Raw genomic sequence first — 17,500 nt, forward strand, 5'->3', positions numbered from 1 at the left:
AGAAATGTTTTAAGCATTTTTACCAACAGAGAGTTTTATAATTGACGAGGTGATAAGCTATAATGGGTACAGTCCACATTGCTCACACATACTTCATAACTAAATTAATATTGTCCATCCTGATCACTCTGCAGATGATCATTGTTCATCAAAATGCACATTATTGCCCAAGCTCATTTACTGCGTATATTCTGTATGATCGATTCCTCACTGGCTTCTATTATAACTGATCTTTTGTAATTACAGGAAAACACCAAACTTGCTGGTGGTTAGCGACTGTGTGCTACAGATGAGATTAGTTTGAAACCCATAGGAATCTTCCTTTAGAATCTGGGTTTCTGGGTAGAATCTGGGTTCGTAGCTATGCATCTTTACCTGTGTGTGTGCGAGCTCTGGCAAGAATATCTGCCTGTTTGACCGCTGTGTCTGGGCTGCCGTGTGGCTGGATGCTGCTGGCCTCGCCAATGTTCTCCATCAGGATGTTCAACAACACAGTGAGATCATCCTGACTCAGAGCAAACTGCAGACACACAGAGAGAAAACACAACATTCCCCAGAGGCTGTAAGTAGTGGTTACTTTGTTTCTGTACTTAAGTAATTTTTTTTGGTATTTTAACTTTTAATTACAACATGTCAAAGGAACCATCTGCACTTTCTTCTCACTAATTTTTTAAAACAGGCTTGTTACTTTCACTTTGCTGATCTTTCTTTATCTATTATCTCTCTATTATCTCTCTATCTACTTGCTTGTGTTTTTTTTTTTTTTTTTGGGGGGGGGGGGGGGGACTCAGAGTGAACCTGTGACTAGATACTTTTACGGCTTACAGGAAATTGTAATTGAGACTGGGGATCTTGCAGGGTCACTATTTGCAAGACTGCAACTACATTTTTGAGATTATTTCCCATCGTGCACCTGTTGGAAATTTACAGGCAGAGAATTTTCATTCTCCAGAATTTGTGTGTGTGTGTGTGTGTGTGTGTGTGTGTGTGTGTGTGTGTGTGTGTGTGTGTGTGTGTGTGTGTGTGTGTGTGTGTGTGTGTGTGTGTGTGGAGTGTGACTTTGTCTGCATCTTGTAATTCCCAGTCAGGAAATCCACTACGGCCCTGGCCATACTCAAAGGAATGATTTGTTCTAATGCTCATTATTCACTGCTAAAATAAAAATCGACTTTTTTGTCAGTAGAAGTTTCATCAACGTCCGTCTCAAATTTGAACTTGGGTACTTCTGCCGCCTCTGGCATTACACATTTACATTTACATCTACATTTCCAGCGTTCAGCAGATGCTGTGATCCAGAGACACTGGAAGAGCTCAGTCTGTCTAGAGAAATCTACTAGTCTCTCTACTAGTTACCAGTAGGTTAGAGAGAAAGACGGTCCTGAGCTCAGATACGGATAGAGACACAGTCACTGATACAGAGAGAGAAGGAACAGAGCTGAACACAGAACAGTGTAATACAACACACTACAACACACTACAGTAAACTACAATACATGGTGCAATATAATCAAATATAATATCTAAGTGCAGCACAATATACTGCAATCAATACTTCACTCAGTGCTGATTTAAGTGCTGTGTAATGAGACGGTCTTCAGTCTGTGTTTGAAGACCGCGAGAGACTCTGCTGTTCGGACAGCCAGTGGGAGTTCATTCCCCACCTGGGCTCCAGTACAGAGAACATTCTCCACGCTGGTCTTCCACGCGCCTTGAAGGACGGCGGGTCAAGCCAATCAAGCTGATCATTACCGATTATCCCTGGATCAGTACTTGTAGTCCTTAACTATGTAGAGAGCTCTACTGTGACGGATCGTTCAAAGTAATGAATTCAACCTGTTAAACCTGATAAATCATTATTGTTATAAGACAGACAGACACAGCTCTCCAACTAGATCACAAACAATATTGACCCATCCATGCTTCCCCACACAAATGCAACTGTTATTTCAAAGCTACTGTGACAAGATTCAGATGTAGTTTATCAACAAACCTTGGAGGATAAAAGTGTATAAGAATAAAGGATCACACTGTTGGTGTAGATGGTGTGTAGGTTTTCTATCTAATGTAATATGTAGATATACTGACCTACCTACAGTAAAAACTGAAAGCATAACAACATGTTGCCTCCAGTTAGATTAACAGAAGTCATGCTAGTCAGTCACACTGGAAAATGAAGTAAATGAAGAAATCTTTAAATGCCAACAAAATTAATGAAACGTCTCTATAGAGTAAGGAGGTTCAAATCACATTTAGTAGCTTTAGCTGCAAGGCAGGAGAAGACTATATAACACAAAAAGAACTGTCGACTAGAATGAGATCATGGCTTGACGGTATATGAGGACTCACGTTCATGGGCTTAAGGTCTCCATCAACCTCCACAGCAGCCATCTTCTGGTACCAGGTAGCAGCCAGGTTCCGTTTAACTGAGAGCACCAGGTTGACTGGCTGCAGAAGCTCAGAGCTTGGTTGATTTGAATCTTTCTCCATAAAAATTCTAAGAGCATATTAAACCAATGACATATTGCAGAATACAGGAAAACAATGAACTGAACCCATATCAATGGACCAAGAAAATCTTGAGAAGGAACCTTGAGCATTTTAAGTTCAATCTTACCTGGACAGCTTAAGCTGGGTTAGCTCTACATCCATGTTATCTATGACAACAGGGAGTAGACAGTCCTCCACTGAAAGCAGAGAGAAGTTGTTGCTCACAGTGATGAGACCCAAGTCAGCCTCCATGGCATTGTAAGATGTGGAGGACTGAGGGATGATGATGAGTGGAGCCTTCAGCTTGATGTCCATGGAGAGTCTGAAACTCTTTTGTGCAAAGTCCCTCACACTCGAGGCTGCTTTGACTGCTGCCTGTGCTGTGGCTGCACTTAAAGCCTCCTTGGCTGTCTGGAAGTTATTACTGAAATTCTGATGAGGACAAAATCAGAAGTTAACATATTGCTCTGTAATTGTTTGGGACACTCTACTCTAATTTACCTAGTGACTGCAGCTTGTCCCTATACCTAAGTCAGACCAGAGACACCATAGAGACTGTCAGGAAATGAGCAGCTAATACTGTTTACCACCTTAAGCAAAAGGACAATAGTGAAGTTCAGCCTTACAAAGAAATTCTGTCACTGAGCTAAAATTGTGGTAGCAGAGTAATGACAGTTACACTACTCACAAAAGTCAGGGGTATTTGGCTTTGGGTGAAATTTATGGAAAGCGTAAAAAGTCGCCTACACAGCGACTCAGCTGATCAGTTTTCTATGGGATTCAGGTCTGGAGAAAGTGCAGGCCGCTCCATCTGAGGCACCCCAGTCTCCAGCAACCGTTCCCTGATGATGCGCCCTCAATGAGCTGGAGCATCGTCGTCCATGAAGATGAGATTAGGCCTGTGTTGTTCATGCAGAGGCTCAATGACTGGATTAATGATGTTATTCAGTGGTTTGGGCCACTGGGTCACTGTACCGTTCACAGTGTAGGGCAGTTCTGTATTGACTGGACACACCTGCCCACACTGTGACACCACCACCACCACCACCTTGTCGTTAAGCTCCTTGCTGGAGAACAGCGAGTTGTGCAGAAAGTACTGAAACACTGAACAGCTGGACATGTGCAGTCAAAAGTTTACAGAAGGTCACATTAAGTTCACCTGTAAAGGTTACAGTGCATTTTAGGTTCATCCTGAAATTTCACCCCCAAAGCCAAATGTCCCCGACTTTTTGTGAGTAGTGTATATGAAGGAGGTACGTTCCACCCAGCAGTAGAGTAATAACATTTATTTGAAGGGAGCAGATCTGCAGGCCTGGGCTGAATGAAGGAGAGAGCGAAGCAGAAGAAGGCGAGAACGCCATGTCCATAAACAACAACAGTCATTAATCATGGCAAATCCCTCTGAAGGGATGCATGGCATCATGATAAAGAGACTCATGGCAAAAACAGGGGGTTGGAGTCAATGAGGGGGGAGTTTCTGCAAGAGATGCACAATACCTATGTTAATGAAGGGGGTAAGAAGGGGGTGTTAACCCGTTTTTATACTGCATAAAAAGGCTAATCCCTGAGGTTAAGTGCATACTTCTTGAGGACTTCTGCGGTTGCTATGGTGATTTACAGGAGACACACCATTCCCTCTGTTGAGAGTCATTTGGAATCCGAAGTGAGTGTTGAAAAAGAATGAAAAAAGGGAGCGAGAGAGGCCTAAACACAGAGCTACTGCAGGGATGATTATGGTTTAGGGTTCAGTAAAATAAGAAGGGCTCTTTGACCTCAAGGTTTAACCCTTGAATCCTCTGTGTCACCTCCGCAGTCCTATGGTACAGCTTGAAATAAGTGGGTAAGTTTGGGAGGCAATGATGCACATTAGTGCCACGTGATCAGACAAGGTCTAGGGTGATACCTGGTGGCCAAGAAAGGCAATTTTAAACAAAAGACGATCATTCTGCAAGCTCAAAAATTAGGAATCAGCGTTTTCAATTATATAAAACCAATTTGGTTACAAACAAGTGAATTAAAACTTTGTGTTAATCTTGTGCAACTTCACAGGTTTCAAATGGCGGGACACTAGAAAGCTTAATTAATAAATAAAGAATGACAAACGGATCTGCAGATAGCATTAAATCACTGAGAGTTGTACAGCACTGAGAATTAAGTTATAATTAAATGATTATACAAAATTCATCACACTTCAAAAATCAAATCTCAAGACAGATAACGAGTTATGTAAATAGATCATTACAATACAATATTTCTTGTTCACAGAATTCTTGAAATATTGACTAAATCATTCAAAAAACATTTTGGCAAATAATTAGCAAAATTTATTCTGATTTTTTTCTAATTCTATGTCCAGTATAACAAAAACATGCAATAAAAGCTTTTTACTGTATTTTTTAATCATTCATTTTCTCACTGGGTCAAGAAAAAAAAACTTACACTGAAAAAACAGCACAATAACAACAAAAGCAAAAAAAAAAAAACATATGAGGAGGATGGTTTACGCTTATACTCACCAGCAGTGACATGACAAACTTGTGAAGATAGACCACTTGAATGCAGCCAACATTGAGCTTTACTTTGCCATCCACCTTCGAGGTGTCAGTGTAGCCCACCCCTTCAGTGGCATTGGGGGTTAGACCCATACTGAAACTGAAGACCTCATCACCCACAATAGAGATGGCCTAAAGAAAAGACACAACACACACGGTCAGCCAAGTGGCACTGAACAATCGTCAGTTGTACAGATGGCCAGATGTTTGCAGAACGACTGGGATTGTTTTGACGTTTTATCAGTAGCGTAAATGACTTGCCTTCTTGTGAACGGTTTTGGGATCTACATTAATGATGACAAAATCCCGAAGTCTAGCGAGCATGTGTGTTTGGGACCCCTGCATTAACAGAGAACCATGCAGGCCTAGGAGGGTGGATGGGAGAGATGTTTTCAGAACAGTCCTGGAGTAGAATTAAAGGTGATTCGATGGGGAGGTGTTTAAATGAAGCTAACCCTGAATTTTGATGTCAGCCATGTTGCATCTCTGGTCACACACCAGCACACTGAACGCCCCCAGCTGCATGTCTATCTTCAGATCAGTGATGTCACCATCAGAGGGGGAGCTCACCACAGCTGGAACAGAAACAGAGGTACTGCTTGGTTTGCCCATTAGAAATATAGCGTGATTATGTCTTAAACATTTCAAGCAGTTCATGCGTGTGTGTGTGTGTGTGTGTGTGTGTGTGTGTGTGTGTGTGTGTGTGTGTGTGTGAAGTGACAAATAGGTGGCCTTCACTACATTGCATGGGATTTGTGTTTAAAACAATAAATAATAAAAGGAAAAACATGTATTTTTCCCCCTGATAGTTAGGGTTAGATAAAGTTTGTTTTGTTACAGTAACACGAGTTGCCAGTTTATTAGGCACACTATTAGGTGTGTGTGTGTGTGTGTGTGTGTGTGTGTGTATATGTGTGTGTGTGTGTGTGTGTGTGTGCGCGCCTGTGCTTGTGCATGCACATACTAGATTTGGTTGAGCTTGTCTTTGTTTCTTCACTCCTCTTGCTCTCTTTCTCAGGTGAGGGAAGGCTGCTAGAAGACATGGCAGCAGACAGGAAGTCCATTGTGGAGAGAAGAGCCTCAGTGTGGAGCATCAGGTCCAATGAGGAGAACTTAACCTACACCAACACATTTCCACTGAGTCAAAACGTAAGGGTGCTTAATACACGAAAGAATATTATATTAATTTAGTAACACTTACATCAATGCTCTGTTCAGTGTTTTTGAAATTGGTAGCAAAATTAGGCCCATTCCTGTCGGCCTGCATGACAAAACAGATCAAATGCAGTGCAGTCTTCAAGAAATATAAAATAATGACTCTGGCTCAAGGTTTGTTAGGGTCTGCGCAACGCTAAGAGAATGTGCAACGTGATATTAAAGGGGAGAAGGATGAACACACAGCAAAGAGGAAGACCTACCTTGACATACTTCACTTTGAGGAGCTCAGCTCCCTGTTCTGCTGAAGAGCTGAGGATGCAGAGCGGTTCACCATATGAGTCTACAACAAAAGTTAAAGTTTGTAACACCCGATCAGAAACGTGGCGCTACAGAGCAACACAAGAAAGGACAGCACATCTTGGGGTGACCTGAATATGATATTTTTACCTGAGGATGATTTTAAAAGCATTAACTGGCTTGTTTTTCAAAACTATCATGCTCTGATTGTTCTGACTGACTAACTGTGAAGATACATTCAAATTCATTAAGACCCACAAAACAAGCAAAATACAGGGCGGTGTACTAATTTAGCATCCACAGTATGAATTCATACCGAGAGTGGAGATTACATGTGTAATTCACTAGTTACATGTGTAATTCATTAGTTTGAGTGTTTTTAGTGATCACTAAACTTTTGCATCAAATATGCTGTGATCCAATAATCACGCTTGCTCACTGAAACGTGTTTGATAAAATAAGAGCTAATGTGCAGCTGGAAGTGTCGCTGGTAGAGTCGAGTGAAAGTAGTAGCTGAAAGGTTCAATATGCTAATTAAGAACCTTTTCATGTTTGCTAATGAAGGCCACACTTCACAACTTGTTTATACCAGGTGAAATACTGCACTCTAAAACATAAGACATAAAAAAAGAGTGTGGTTTTAAAAAGGACTGGTTTTAAGCAAGATTTTTTGCATATGGACTTGTCAGCCTGTCAGGTCCTCTCAGGTCAATCTAAAATCTTCCTTGCTTGACTGAAACCAGACGGCTACTTCAGCTACTACAATATTTAGTCCTAATTATTAATAAGTGCTTCATACCTGGGAACTCCAAGCACTTCGTTGAGATAGTCTTGATGTATGTGGTGGCCTGCATGTCATATTTATGGACTTCAGTGTGAACTCCAAGCTGAGCTGCATGCAGGACCAAAAAGGGGCACTCATTCCTATCTTTCGGCTTCTTCAGTGTCATCATGACCTAAACAGAGGCAGCAGAAGTTCTTACTCAAGCCAGTGGAATGCAGAGTATGAAGCACATCGTGAAAAAGCTTTCATAATTATGATCCAGCTGATGGATAACTTAAAAGATGATTTAAGCTTAGATCTGATGTTGTACCTCCATTATTTCAAAGTTCAGGAGAACACTGACAATGTTCTCACTAAAGTTTCCATTGGTGATTGCTTGCTGACTTCCTGCTTCCGCAGGAGACGTCGGTTTCAGTTCTTGATTCATTTCAGATTTCTCTGTGGAATAAAAAAAAATATGTGGATGACTGATATATTATAAGGATTACTGAATCCAGCTGTTGATTTTTTTTTACCTTCAACAGCTGGTTTCTGCACTTCAGAAGACAACGTCCTACTGCCTTCCCCGATGTTCTCCGCTAGGATTCTCATCAGAACTCCAAAGTCTTCTTGACCAAGACCAATCTACAAGAACCAGGTGAAGCAATTCTTCAACTTTTTGCTTATTTTCTACAGTCAAGCTACAAACTTTAACACATCTACCAGTGAATGAAATACAAGAAGAAAAGACATCTATGAGTAGAAAAAGCATCGATGGAGCAGGAAAATCAAAATGAACCAAGAACCTAAACGAAACTCTTCACGGAGAAAACTCACATTCAAGGACTTCAGCACTCCTTTGACCTCCACTCCAGGGATTTTTGTGAACCAGGAGGCTCCCAGGTTACGCTTAACAAGCAGCTTCAGGTTAATGGGCTGCAGAAGCTCAAATTCTGGCTGAGGAGAACCGTCATGCCTCAGAACCGTCCTGGAAGAAATCAAACACAATAACTAAATGATTGCATGCCAGAGAGTTTCTGCCAAGTTTCTGAAACGATTCATTTCTTTAACCCTCCTCTGCGAGAGATACACACACTCAACAAATGTCTCTTCATTTCTCACTCATATGAAAAGAGTGTGATAAAATGCTGTGTATATTGTTGTTGTGTGTGTTTTGTTCTCTTTTTCACATTTGCGCTTTATGTTTACACATACAAAGAAATATAATGTCTGAATTCTGAAAACAACTGTACCTTGACAGTTTCAGCTGGGTAAGTCTGATGTCCATGGTCTCCATCACAGCTGGCAGAGGAAAGCCTTCAGCTGGAAGCAGAGAGAAGCTGTTGCTCACAGTGATGAGACCCAGGTCCATCACAAAAGCATTGTGGGATGTGGAGGACTGAGGAATGATGATCAGTGGAGCCTTCAGTCTAATATCCATTGAGAGTCTGAAACTCTTCTGAGCAAAGTCTCTCACACTTAAGGCTGCTTTCTCCGCCGCCTGCGCTGTAGCTGCACTTAAGGCCTCTTTGGCTGTTTGGAAGTTGTCCACAAATGTCTAGGGAACATAACTGAGAATTAGCAAACATTACACTGCAAAACTCACAGGCGGGTGGGTGTATGAGCCATGGATTTGAGTGAAGATCTGTGAAAAGTGAGGGAACCTTAATGAGCTAGCCTGTAAAAATAAAGGAAACATCATGCAGGAATGCTCTCACCGTCTGTAAGCTCTGATAACCAAATTTACAACCAAGTTGCAAATTTGAATAAAGGTGGTCAAACCTAGAGGTGAGACTGTATTTGGAATCTGTGGAAGAGGATTTGTGATGCATGGCAGATCAGACAGCCTGCGTGTGGAAAGTGTGCTTTAAATCTGCAAAGCATGTAGAGGGCGGTGTTTATCTTCAAAAGCATTCTCTTCGTGCTGACATTCCAAATTTCAATGGTTTATATTTAGTTTCCGCTGCATCAGAAAATAGTCGCATACACACGTGCAAGCAGATTCATACACAGTGACACTCGAACACACACTGTCTGTCACACAAGTGTAGTAATTCCTTCTATGTTTACAGTTTTACGAGGAGAACTTATGAGGAGTATTTTAATCACAGACAATGAGTTTGTGAAAATACTTTCTTTTCAATTACTGCATGACAGAACACCAGAATTATTAGCAGGCAAATGTATCCATCTATTCCGGGGGGAAGAGAGAGGAGAGAGAGGGGGATGACGCTGGCCTGTCAGCCACATTGTGTGTGCGTCTTTGAGCTCTTGCAGTGTGAACACCTAAATATTCAAATACACCTATTCGAATACATACATACATATTATATACATATTACACACACACACACACACACACACACACACACACACACACACTATATTGCCAAAAGTATTCACTCATCCATCTAAATCACTGAATCCAGGTGTTCCAGTCACTTCCGTGGCCACAGGTGTATAAAGCCGAGCCCCTCGGCCTGCAGACTGCTTCTACAGACATTAGTGAAAGAATGGGTCGCTCTCAGGAGCTCAGTGAATTCCAGCGTGGTGCCGTGATCGGACGCCACCTGTGCAGCAAGTCCAGTCGTGAGATTTCCTCACTACTAAATATTCCACAGTCGACTGTCAGTGGGATTATAACAAAGTGGAAGCGATTGGGAACGACAGCAACTCAGCCACGAAGTGGTCGGCCACGTAAAATGACAGAGCGGTCAGCGGATGCTGAGGGGCTTAGTGCGCAGAGGTCACCGACTTTCTGCAGAGTCAATCACTACAGACCTCCAAACTTCATGTGGCCTTCAGATCAGCTCAAGAACAGCGTAGAGAGCTTCATGGAATGGGTTTCCATGGCCGAGCAGCTGCATCCAAGCCTTACATCACCAAGCGCAATGCAAAGCGTGGAATGCAGTGGAGTAAAGCGCCGCCACTGGACTCTAGAGCAGTGGAGACGAGTTCTCTGGAGTGACCAATCACGCTTCTCCGTCTGGAAATCTGATGGACGAGTCTGGGTTTGGCAGTTGCCAGGAGACGGTACTTGCCTGACTGCATTGTGCCGAGTGTAAAGTTTGGTGGAGGGGGGATCATGGTGTGGGGTTGTTTTTCAGGAGTTGGGCTCAGCCCCTTAGTTCCAGTGAAAGGAGAACTTGAATGAACTTGAAGAACTTGACTGGCCTGCACAGAGTCCTGACCTCAACCCCATAGAACACCTTTGGGATGAATTAGAGTGGAGACTGTGAGCCAGGCCTTCTCGTCCAACATCAGTGTCTGACCTCACAAATGTGCTTCTGGAAGAACGGTCAAAAATTCCCATAAACACTCCTAACCCTTGTGGAAAGCCTTCCCAGAAGAGCTGAAGCTGTTATAGCTGCAAAGGGTGGGCCGACATCATATTAAACCCTATGGATTAAGAATGGGATGCTGCTCAAGTTCATGCGTCTGAAGCCAGACGACCGAATACTTTTGGCAATATAGTTATTATATATATATTATAAATTTTGCATGGTTTGGCATGTAATATCTTAGAAGTTAGCTCAGCACAGTATATTCATATTAAAACATCTATTACCTCACTTACAGTGTCAATAAATTATAATATAGTAACACTTCAAAGTATTTATATAAATACTGTCAAAATATTATTTACGTTAATATTATTAATAATGTATTATTAAAAGATTAAGAACAGCAGCCTTAAATATAATGAATGAATTACTTATTAAACATGACTTACAATGTTAGCAATAATTTTTACTCATAGTAACACAATAGTAATGTGCTATCACATCACACTGCAGTCCACTGTTAAAATGCTTTGAGTGTGAGAGAATGTGCAAGGGTGCATTAATAGTGAAGCTGCAAAGCAAAGGGCTTTTAATGTTGCATGCCCAGGCCTGTACCTCATCAGCAGAGGAATACTGATAGCTAAAAGATTCCTGAAAATAAGAAGACAACAATCAGGGAAGAGCAACAGCAACATAAAAGGATATCAAAGAAATAGAGAAACAGTATTTTACAACACGACACACAGTAAAGTCAAATAACTCTGATCTAGTAAAACATTCATGTAGTTATTGATTCGTTCAATTTCTCATTCTTTGACCTGGTGTTAGACGTGCGTTATAAATAAGACTATAAAATATTACATTGTTCCAAACAAGTTTTTTGTTTGTTTGTTTGTTTTTTGGCTTTCGATTCTGATTAGCACTGTTCAATATTGTAAATATCTGCCGATTGCTTTCAAACGCCGCAGTAAACCTCACTGAATTTTTCTAAACATAGTATATCAGTCTTAATTTAATTTAAATTATTAACATTTCATTTTTTTAAATGATCATTTTCATATTTGAATACAGTACTTTTGTATTTTTGGCTTTAATGCACTGTTGATCTTACGTGTGCAATAGCCACACACTTATTTTACGCACAGATAATTTTACAAAAGGCAGCTAACTTAATCACAGTTAGACCCCTGGTCTGTTTTTTTACTTTGAAATATTCCCACATACTAGACATTTAAACTGCCAGTTAACTTCTAAAACCATTAGCTTGTATAACGTCCTACTCTATAGAAACATAGAAATGAGGCCAATGGTGTAAAATAGCATCAACAGGGAATCTGAATTTATCACACAGCTAATACTCGTACCTTAAAATATGTCATGACTGTTTTTAACATCGATCTTTCGATTCAGATTAGGACATGCCTCACATGTAAACGTGTGCAGAGGTTTCCATCAATATCAATAAACAGTCACAGATAAATAAAAACAAACAAATGGGACCAGTTTCTCAATAAGATGGAGAACACATTCACTGTTAACAGTAAACCTGAATTAAGAAAAAGAACTTATTTTCTGTAAGCCTTACTGAATTATTTACAATTTAGTGTTCTGGCTAAATTCACTTTTAGTGGTGAGTCCCAATTCATTAATTATCATCAAACAGATTGTAAAATATGACAGACTAGGCCAAGCTGCTGTAAAAACACTACAACAAACAAAAAACTGTACACACAGATTGAACTGAACTGACGAGTTATTAAAATTACTCTTACTGTGTAAGAGAAAATCTTATACTGCTCGGCAATCATAGCCCACTGTTAACCAGCTACACTGCTTGACAGAAGAATTTAACATTTTACATTTAATAATACATTTATTTATTTATTGCTTAAATATTGTTAATTTTGTACAACCCAATTTCCAAAAAATGTTGTTATTCTGTTTTTTATTTAGATTTTGCATAGCGTCCCAACTTTTTGGGAATGGCGTTGTATTTTGCCATATTTTATTGTGACCGTTTATAAAAGCAAAGATTAAGGGGATTTTTGGCACTCAATAAACAAATCTCTCACAATAGACATCAATACTGTCTGTGACTGTATATATGTGTGTGTGTGTGTGTGTGTGTGTGTGTGTGTGTGTGTGTGTGTGTAAGGCAGATAAAAGACATCCGACTCTCACCAGTAGAGACATCAGGAACTTGTGCAAGTAGATGATCTGGATGCAGCCTAGTCTCAAAGTGACCTTGCCATCCACTTTTGAAGTGTCAGAGTAGCCCTCTCCCTCTGTGGCTGCAGGATACAGACTCATCTTAAAGCTGAACACCTCCTCTCCAACAATAGACACCGCCTGCCGATGACAGTACACGAAAACACACACACACACACACACACACGCGCACACACACGCGCGCACACACGCGCGCACACACACGCGCGCACACACGCGCGCACACACACACACACAGCATTACACCTTTTTACTATAAGCACTCTGAAACGCCAGAGACCACCTTTCATTTACTTCACTTCTAGTCAAAACACAGAAAACATTTATTTAACGGAAAATTACACAGAAGCCCAAACAACTGTAAATAAAATAAATGTTCAATATTTCGAGTGTATTTAGAGTTCCCAGTGTTTTCAGAAGACCTGCTTTTAGTTTTTCAAAGAACATCTGCAGGGATAATTTCCCACACCTCCAAAGTTCAATCTTGGCAACTGGTTTAATTTTCTCACATTCATGTAATTCCCAAAAACATTTAAAACGCTGAGGTCTGGGCTGTGGAGCCGTCAGTCCTGAGTTCTGTCCAGTCCAGTTCTGAGAGCACCATACCTTCTTTTTTTATTTGCAAAAGTTCATCTTTTTTGCCTAGTTCCCTTTCTCAGTAATGGCTCCTTGACAGCTACACATCCTTTCAGACCCATAGCGCTGTCTTCTTACAGTGAAAGGACGGACAGAAACACCTGTTGACCTTCTCACGTCTCTCACACACAGCTTTACGTGCAGTTTCTCTGATGTTAAGAGTGTCAATTCAGATCTATCAGATCATATCAAACCTTTTTGTGTATTGTTTTCGGGTCCACGTCTAGCACTACGATGTCTCTCAGTCGGGCAAACACCTCTGTCTCTTTGGCCTGGACGACCACAGATGCATCGATGCCTGGCAAAAACATAAGAGTCAACTCTTTAAACGGCCAGGGCATTTAAGGAGGTCCAAACTTTTAGTAGACACCTCTGGAAGCTAAGAATAACTTTTTGCATTGTATTTGCATTTACATTGTTGGCATTGTAGTGCCTGTAGTTTTGGAATCCTAAAATGTTCTACACCTGAAATTTCAGAGGGTTTTAATGATGTTTAATTGGTGGCCACAGCTTGTAGAAAAACATCTGTTCATCCTTCATAACATCCTAGCCCTCGTAAACAGATTTAAAGTAATGTTATATTATTACACTACACCAAGTTGGCAGTTTATTAGGTAACTGTAATTATGGTCAGTGCCCACTTTATCAGATACATTACTATATAAGGACATTCAAGGTTTACGATTAGTAATTATAGCCCATCTGTAGCTGTACACAATTCATCAGCCATCCTCTACCTTATCTATCAATGGACAGTAAGAGTCACTGGACTATTACTGCTCAGATACGATTTGGATGGCGGACCATTCTTAGCACAGGAGTTATAGCATGTTAGTACGTGTTGGGCTGATACAAGTGCACAAGATAACAAGCTAAGTGTGGCTAATGACTGAATTTTGGATGCTGGAGCTCGAGGATAATTCTGACTTAAGAATGAAACACTATGAACTGTACCTTTGATTTGAATGTCTGCAATATTGCTTCTGTCATCACAGACCACCACTCCAAAGGAGCCAAGCATGGCATACAGCTTAAAACTCACCACCCCAGAGTCCTTCGAGCCCTTAGACACTGGAAAAGTAGGGGAAGCAGTATTACTGAGAGATCTGCTGATGACTACTTAACTCTAGGATACAACAAATATCCACAGCATGTAACATGCGTGTTCATGAGCATAATGTCTGCTATTTCAGAACAAAGTTGCAAGCCATAAAGATCAGTGCAAAACCAGGGTAACAAAATGCATTAATTACCCAGAAAAAAACCTACGAAGCAGAGAAAAAACACAACATGAACAATCTCAACAAAAGCAGTGGACATCATTAAGGTTTAAATAATTTCCTATATATTTCTTATTTCTAATAACTTCAATGCAACTACAGCACACGTTTTGTTTGGTCTACAGAGAGATGAGACTAGACAACACGCTGGCGTCTGTTGGTGTTCTTGTGTGAGTACCTGTTTTCCCTGCTGCAGCCTTGTCAGCTTGTCTCTTAGTGTCTCTCTCTTTAGAAGCTGTGAGCTCCTGAGGCACTGCTGTGTTCAGATAGTTAATGGTGGACAACAGGGCTTTCGTATGCAGCAGGAAGTCCAGCGAGGAAAACTCTACCTGTAAAAACAAGCCAAACAAAGTGCACGAAGAGAATTTAACACACAGCACATATCAGACTAATTTGGGAGATGGCCACAAAATGTTCATTCCTCAGGTTGTGTACAGTAATGTACAGTACTGGGTCCCCCTTAAAGAATTACAAGCTATTTAAGCCCAGCATCCATTCTGTACCTGTTTCAGCGAATCAATCCTTAATTAAGCTGTACTTCATTAAATTAAACCAGGTCAGCTGGTGGTGGAATTCAATAAATCTTCCCAGAAGAGTTGAAGCTGTTATAGCTACAAAGGGTGGGCCGACATCATATTAAACCCTATGGAATAAGAATGGGATGCTGCTCAAGTTCACATGCGTGTGAAGCCAGACGACCGAATACTTTTGGAAAGATAGTGTATGTGAACTGATGAGAGAGACAACCTAAGCCAGTTTACATTGTTGTGTAATCCCAAGCTGAGATTTAACACTAGATAACAGTATGTTTTATTTCCTGTTACATGTTCTGCGTTCAACTCTGGTTCTTCTTCTCTTGGTGTCTGCAGTGACTGTGTTTCTAGCAGTATCTGAGCTCAGGACCGTCTCTCTCTCTAAGCTACTGGTAACTAGCAGAGAGACTTTCTCTAGACAGACAAAGCTCTTCTTGTAAGTCGCTCTGGATAAGAGCGTCTGCTAAACGCTGTAAATGTAAATGTAAACATGTGCTATACAGATGTACATATACAGTACCAGCTCCTCTGATTTAATTTAATGAAGGAACAGTTAGTCAAAAATGTATCCAAAATGCTTAGTGCCCAGAATAGTGGTCCTACATATTACTGTCTCAGATGATTCAGTACTGTATGTAAAATACACAGCAGATCACGTTACAACTATGTTGAAGACATCACACGTATCATTTGAGTAATTTAACGATGAACTGTATAACAGTTTACCTTCAGTATCTGCTCTGTGTTGTCAAACAAGCTTTGGAAGCTGGGCCCACTCACATCAGCCTGCGTGGGACAGACAGCCAGTAAACAGAACACAAACACAACTGCACACACAAACCTGTCAAACACTCTTTATCTTAAAAACAAACATAAAAGAGAGTGTTTGAGTGAATTTAGCGGTGGGAGATGTGTGCTTACTTTGATGTATTCCACTTTCAGCAGATCAGATCCATGTTTGTCTGATGAGCTAATTAGATGAAGTGGCTGATTCTGGGCATCTGAAAATCACACACACACACACACACACACACACACACACACACACACACACACACACACACACAGACGCACGCAGAGAAACCCACACACGCACACACACACACAAGCACACACGCGCACACATGCGCATACAGAGGAACCCACACACACACACACACACACACACACAGAGAAACACACACACACGCACACAGACGCACACACACACAGAAACACACACACACGCACGCAGACGCACGCAGAGAAACCCCCACACACACACACACACACAGAAACACACACACACGCACACAGACGCACACACACACAGAAACACACACACACGCACACAGACGCACGCAGAGAAACCCCCCCACACACACACACACACACACACACACACACACTCTCATTGTAAAATGTGTGCAAATAAAAATCTACTTGTAAATCTACTTAGACCTTATTCTATTAACAAAATATAGGATTGTATACATTTGGCTAAGAATGGACTATGGACTCTCTATGCTAAAGAACAAAGTGATCATCAACACTTTCACTAGTATAAAGTTCAAAAAGGGCCTGTCATGATATGGTGCTGTATAAGTTCCTACAGCATGACTAGCACATCTGTGGAGGTACCATTAATGTTTAAATATGCTGTCTTCTAGATCTTTTAGTAGTGTTTCAGTTTAAAACAAACCAAACAGCAATTCCTAATCACGGTTTTCTGTTTTCATTAGCATTTTACATCCTCTCCCAACATGTGTGGAATTGAGCTTTTGTGTATGTACTGTAAATGTCCACGAGGTGTTTGTCTGCGTGATGTACCTTTAGACCCACAGTAGTCCAGACTGATCTTGCGCAGGTACGATGTCACAGAGAGGTCATACGTCCGCATTTTGCCTTCAGCACCCAATTGAGACACATTCAGAGCCAACACTGTGTCTTCTTGAGCAGCCTGACGCGTGAGCTCCAACAATACCTAAACACACGTACACACACACACACACACACACGCACGCATATACAGCACGTCGGTCCACACTAAACATACATGAGTGTACACAGACACAAGCAGCAACCATACACAACATTAATGCAATAAACCTAACTGATAAACAATGATACACCTTTGTATTTACCCTCAGAATCTGCAACTGTTGCAGACACAAACAACAGCATCGTTAATAATAACTGATATTAATCTGAATATATTATTCCCCAGTGACGCTGGACTGAAGCTGTGGATTCTAAACCTTCAATTAATACTTTATGCTTGTTTTATATTTTCTTATTCAAA

General features: G+C 40.9%; 1 protein-coding gene across 6 annotated transcripts in view; it reads right to left on the bottom strand.

The window, feature by feature from the left end:
* The window catches only part of vps13c (vacuolar protein sorting 13 homolog C), an 84,630-nt gene that overhangs the window by 39,519 nt on the left and 27,611 nt on the right, over positions 1 to 17,500 (bottom strand). For 4 of the 6 annotated variants that reach the window (XM_037545463.1, XM_037545462.1, XM_037545461.1 and 1 more), the window contains 22 exons: positions 17,029 to 17,182; positions 16,141 to 16,220; positions 15,946 to 16,005; positions 14,865 to 15,015; positions 14,361 to 14,477; positions 13,601 to 13,704; positions 12,723 to 12,890; positions 11,157 to 11,192; positions 8,511 to 8,815; positions 8,095 to 8,245; positions 7,794 to 7,902; positions 7,589 to 7,716; positions 7,294 to 7,450; positions 6,458 to 6,537; positions 6,241 to 6,300; positions 6,004 to 6,157; positions 5,495 to 5,614; positions 5,301 to 5,404; positions 5,004 to 5,171; positions 2,615 to 2,919; positions 2,347 to 2,494; positions 376 to 520 (listed from right to left, as the gene is read on the bottom strand). In XM_037545463.1, coding sequence (XP_037401360.1) covers positions 376 to 520; positions 2,347 to 2,494; positions 2,615 to 2,919; positions 5,004 to 5,171; positions 5,301 to 5,404; positions 5,495 to 5,614; positions 6,004 to 6,157; positions 6,241 to 6,300; positions 6,458 to 6,537; positions 7,294 to 7,450; positions 7,589 to 7,716; positions 7,794 to 7,902; positions 8,095 to 8,245; positions 8,511 to 8,815; positions 11,157 to 11,192; positions 12,723 to 12,890; positions 13,601 to 13,704; positions 14,361 to 14,477; positions 14,865 to 15,015; positions 15,946 to 16,005; positions 16,141 to 16,220; positions 17,029 to 17,182 — 3,004 coding nt within the window. The remainder of the gene's footprint in view (positions 1 to 375; positions 521 to 2,346; positions 2,495 to 2,614; positions 2,920 to 5,003; positions 5,172 to 5,300; positions 5,405 to 5,494; positions 5,615 to 6,003; positions 6,158 to 6,240; positions 6,301 to 6,457; positions 6,538 to 7,293; positions 7,451 to 7,588; positions 7,717 to 7,793; positions 7,903 to 8,094; positions 8,246 to 8,510; positions 8,816 to 11,156; positions 11,193 to 12,722; positions 12,891 to 13,600; positions 13,705 to 14,360; positions 14,478 to 14,864; positions 15,016 to 15,945; positions 16,006 to 16,140; positions 16,221 to 17,028; positions 17,183 to 17,500) is intronic. The other 2 variants (XM_017721572.2, XM_017721569.2) reach the window with 1 other exon arrangement.

This window comes from Pygocentrus nattereri, chromosome 15 (genome assembly GCF_015220715.1).
Source record: "Pygocentrus nattereri isolate fPygNat1 chromosome 15, fPygNat1.pri, whole genome shotgun sequence".
Taxonomy (NCBI): Eukaryota; Metazoa; Chordata; class Actinopteri; order Characiformes; family Serrasalmidae; genus Pygocentrus; species Pygocentrus nattereri.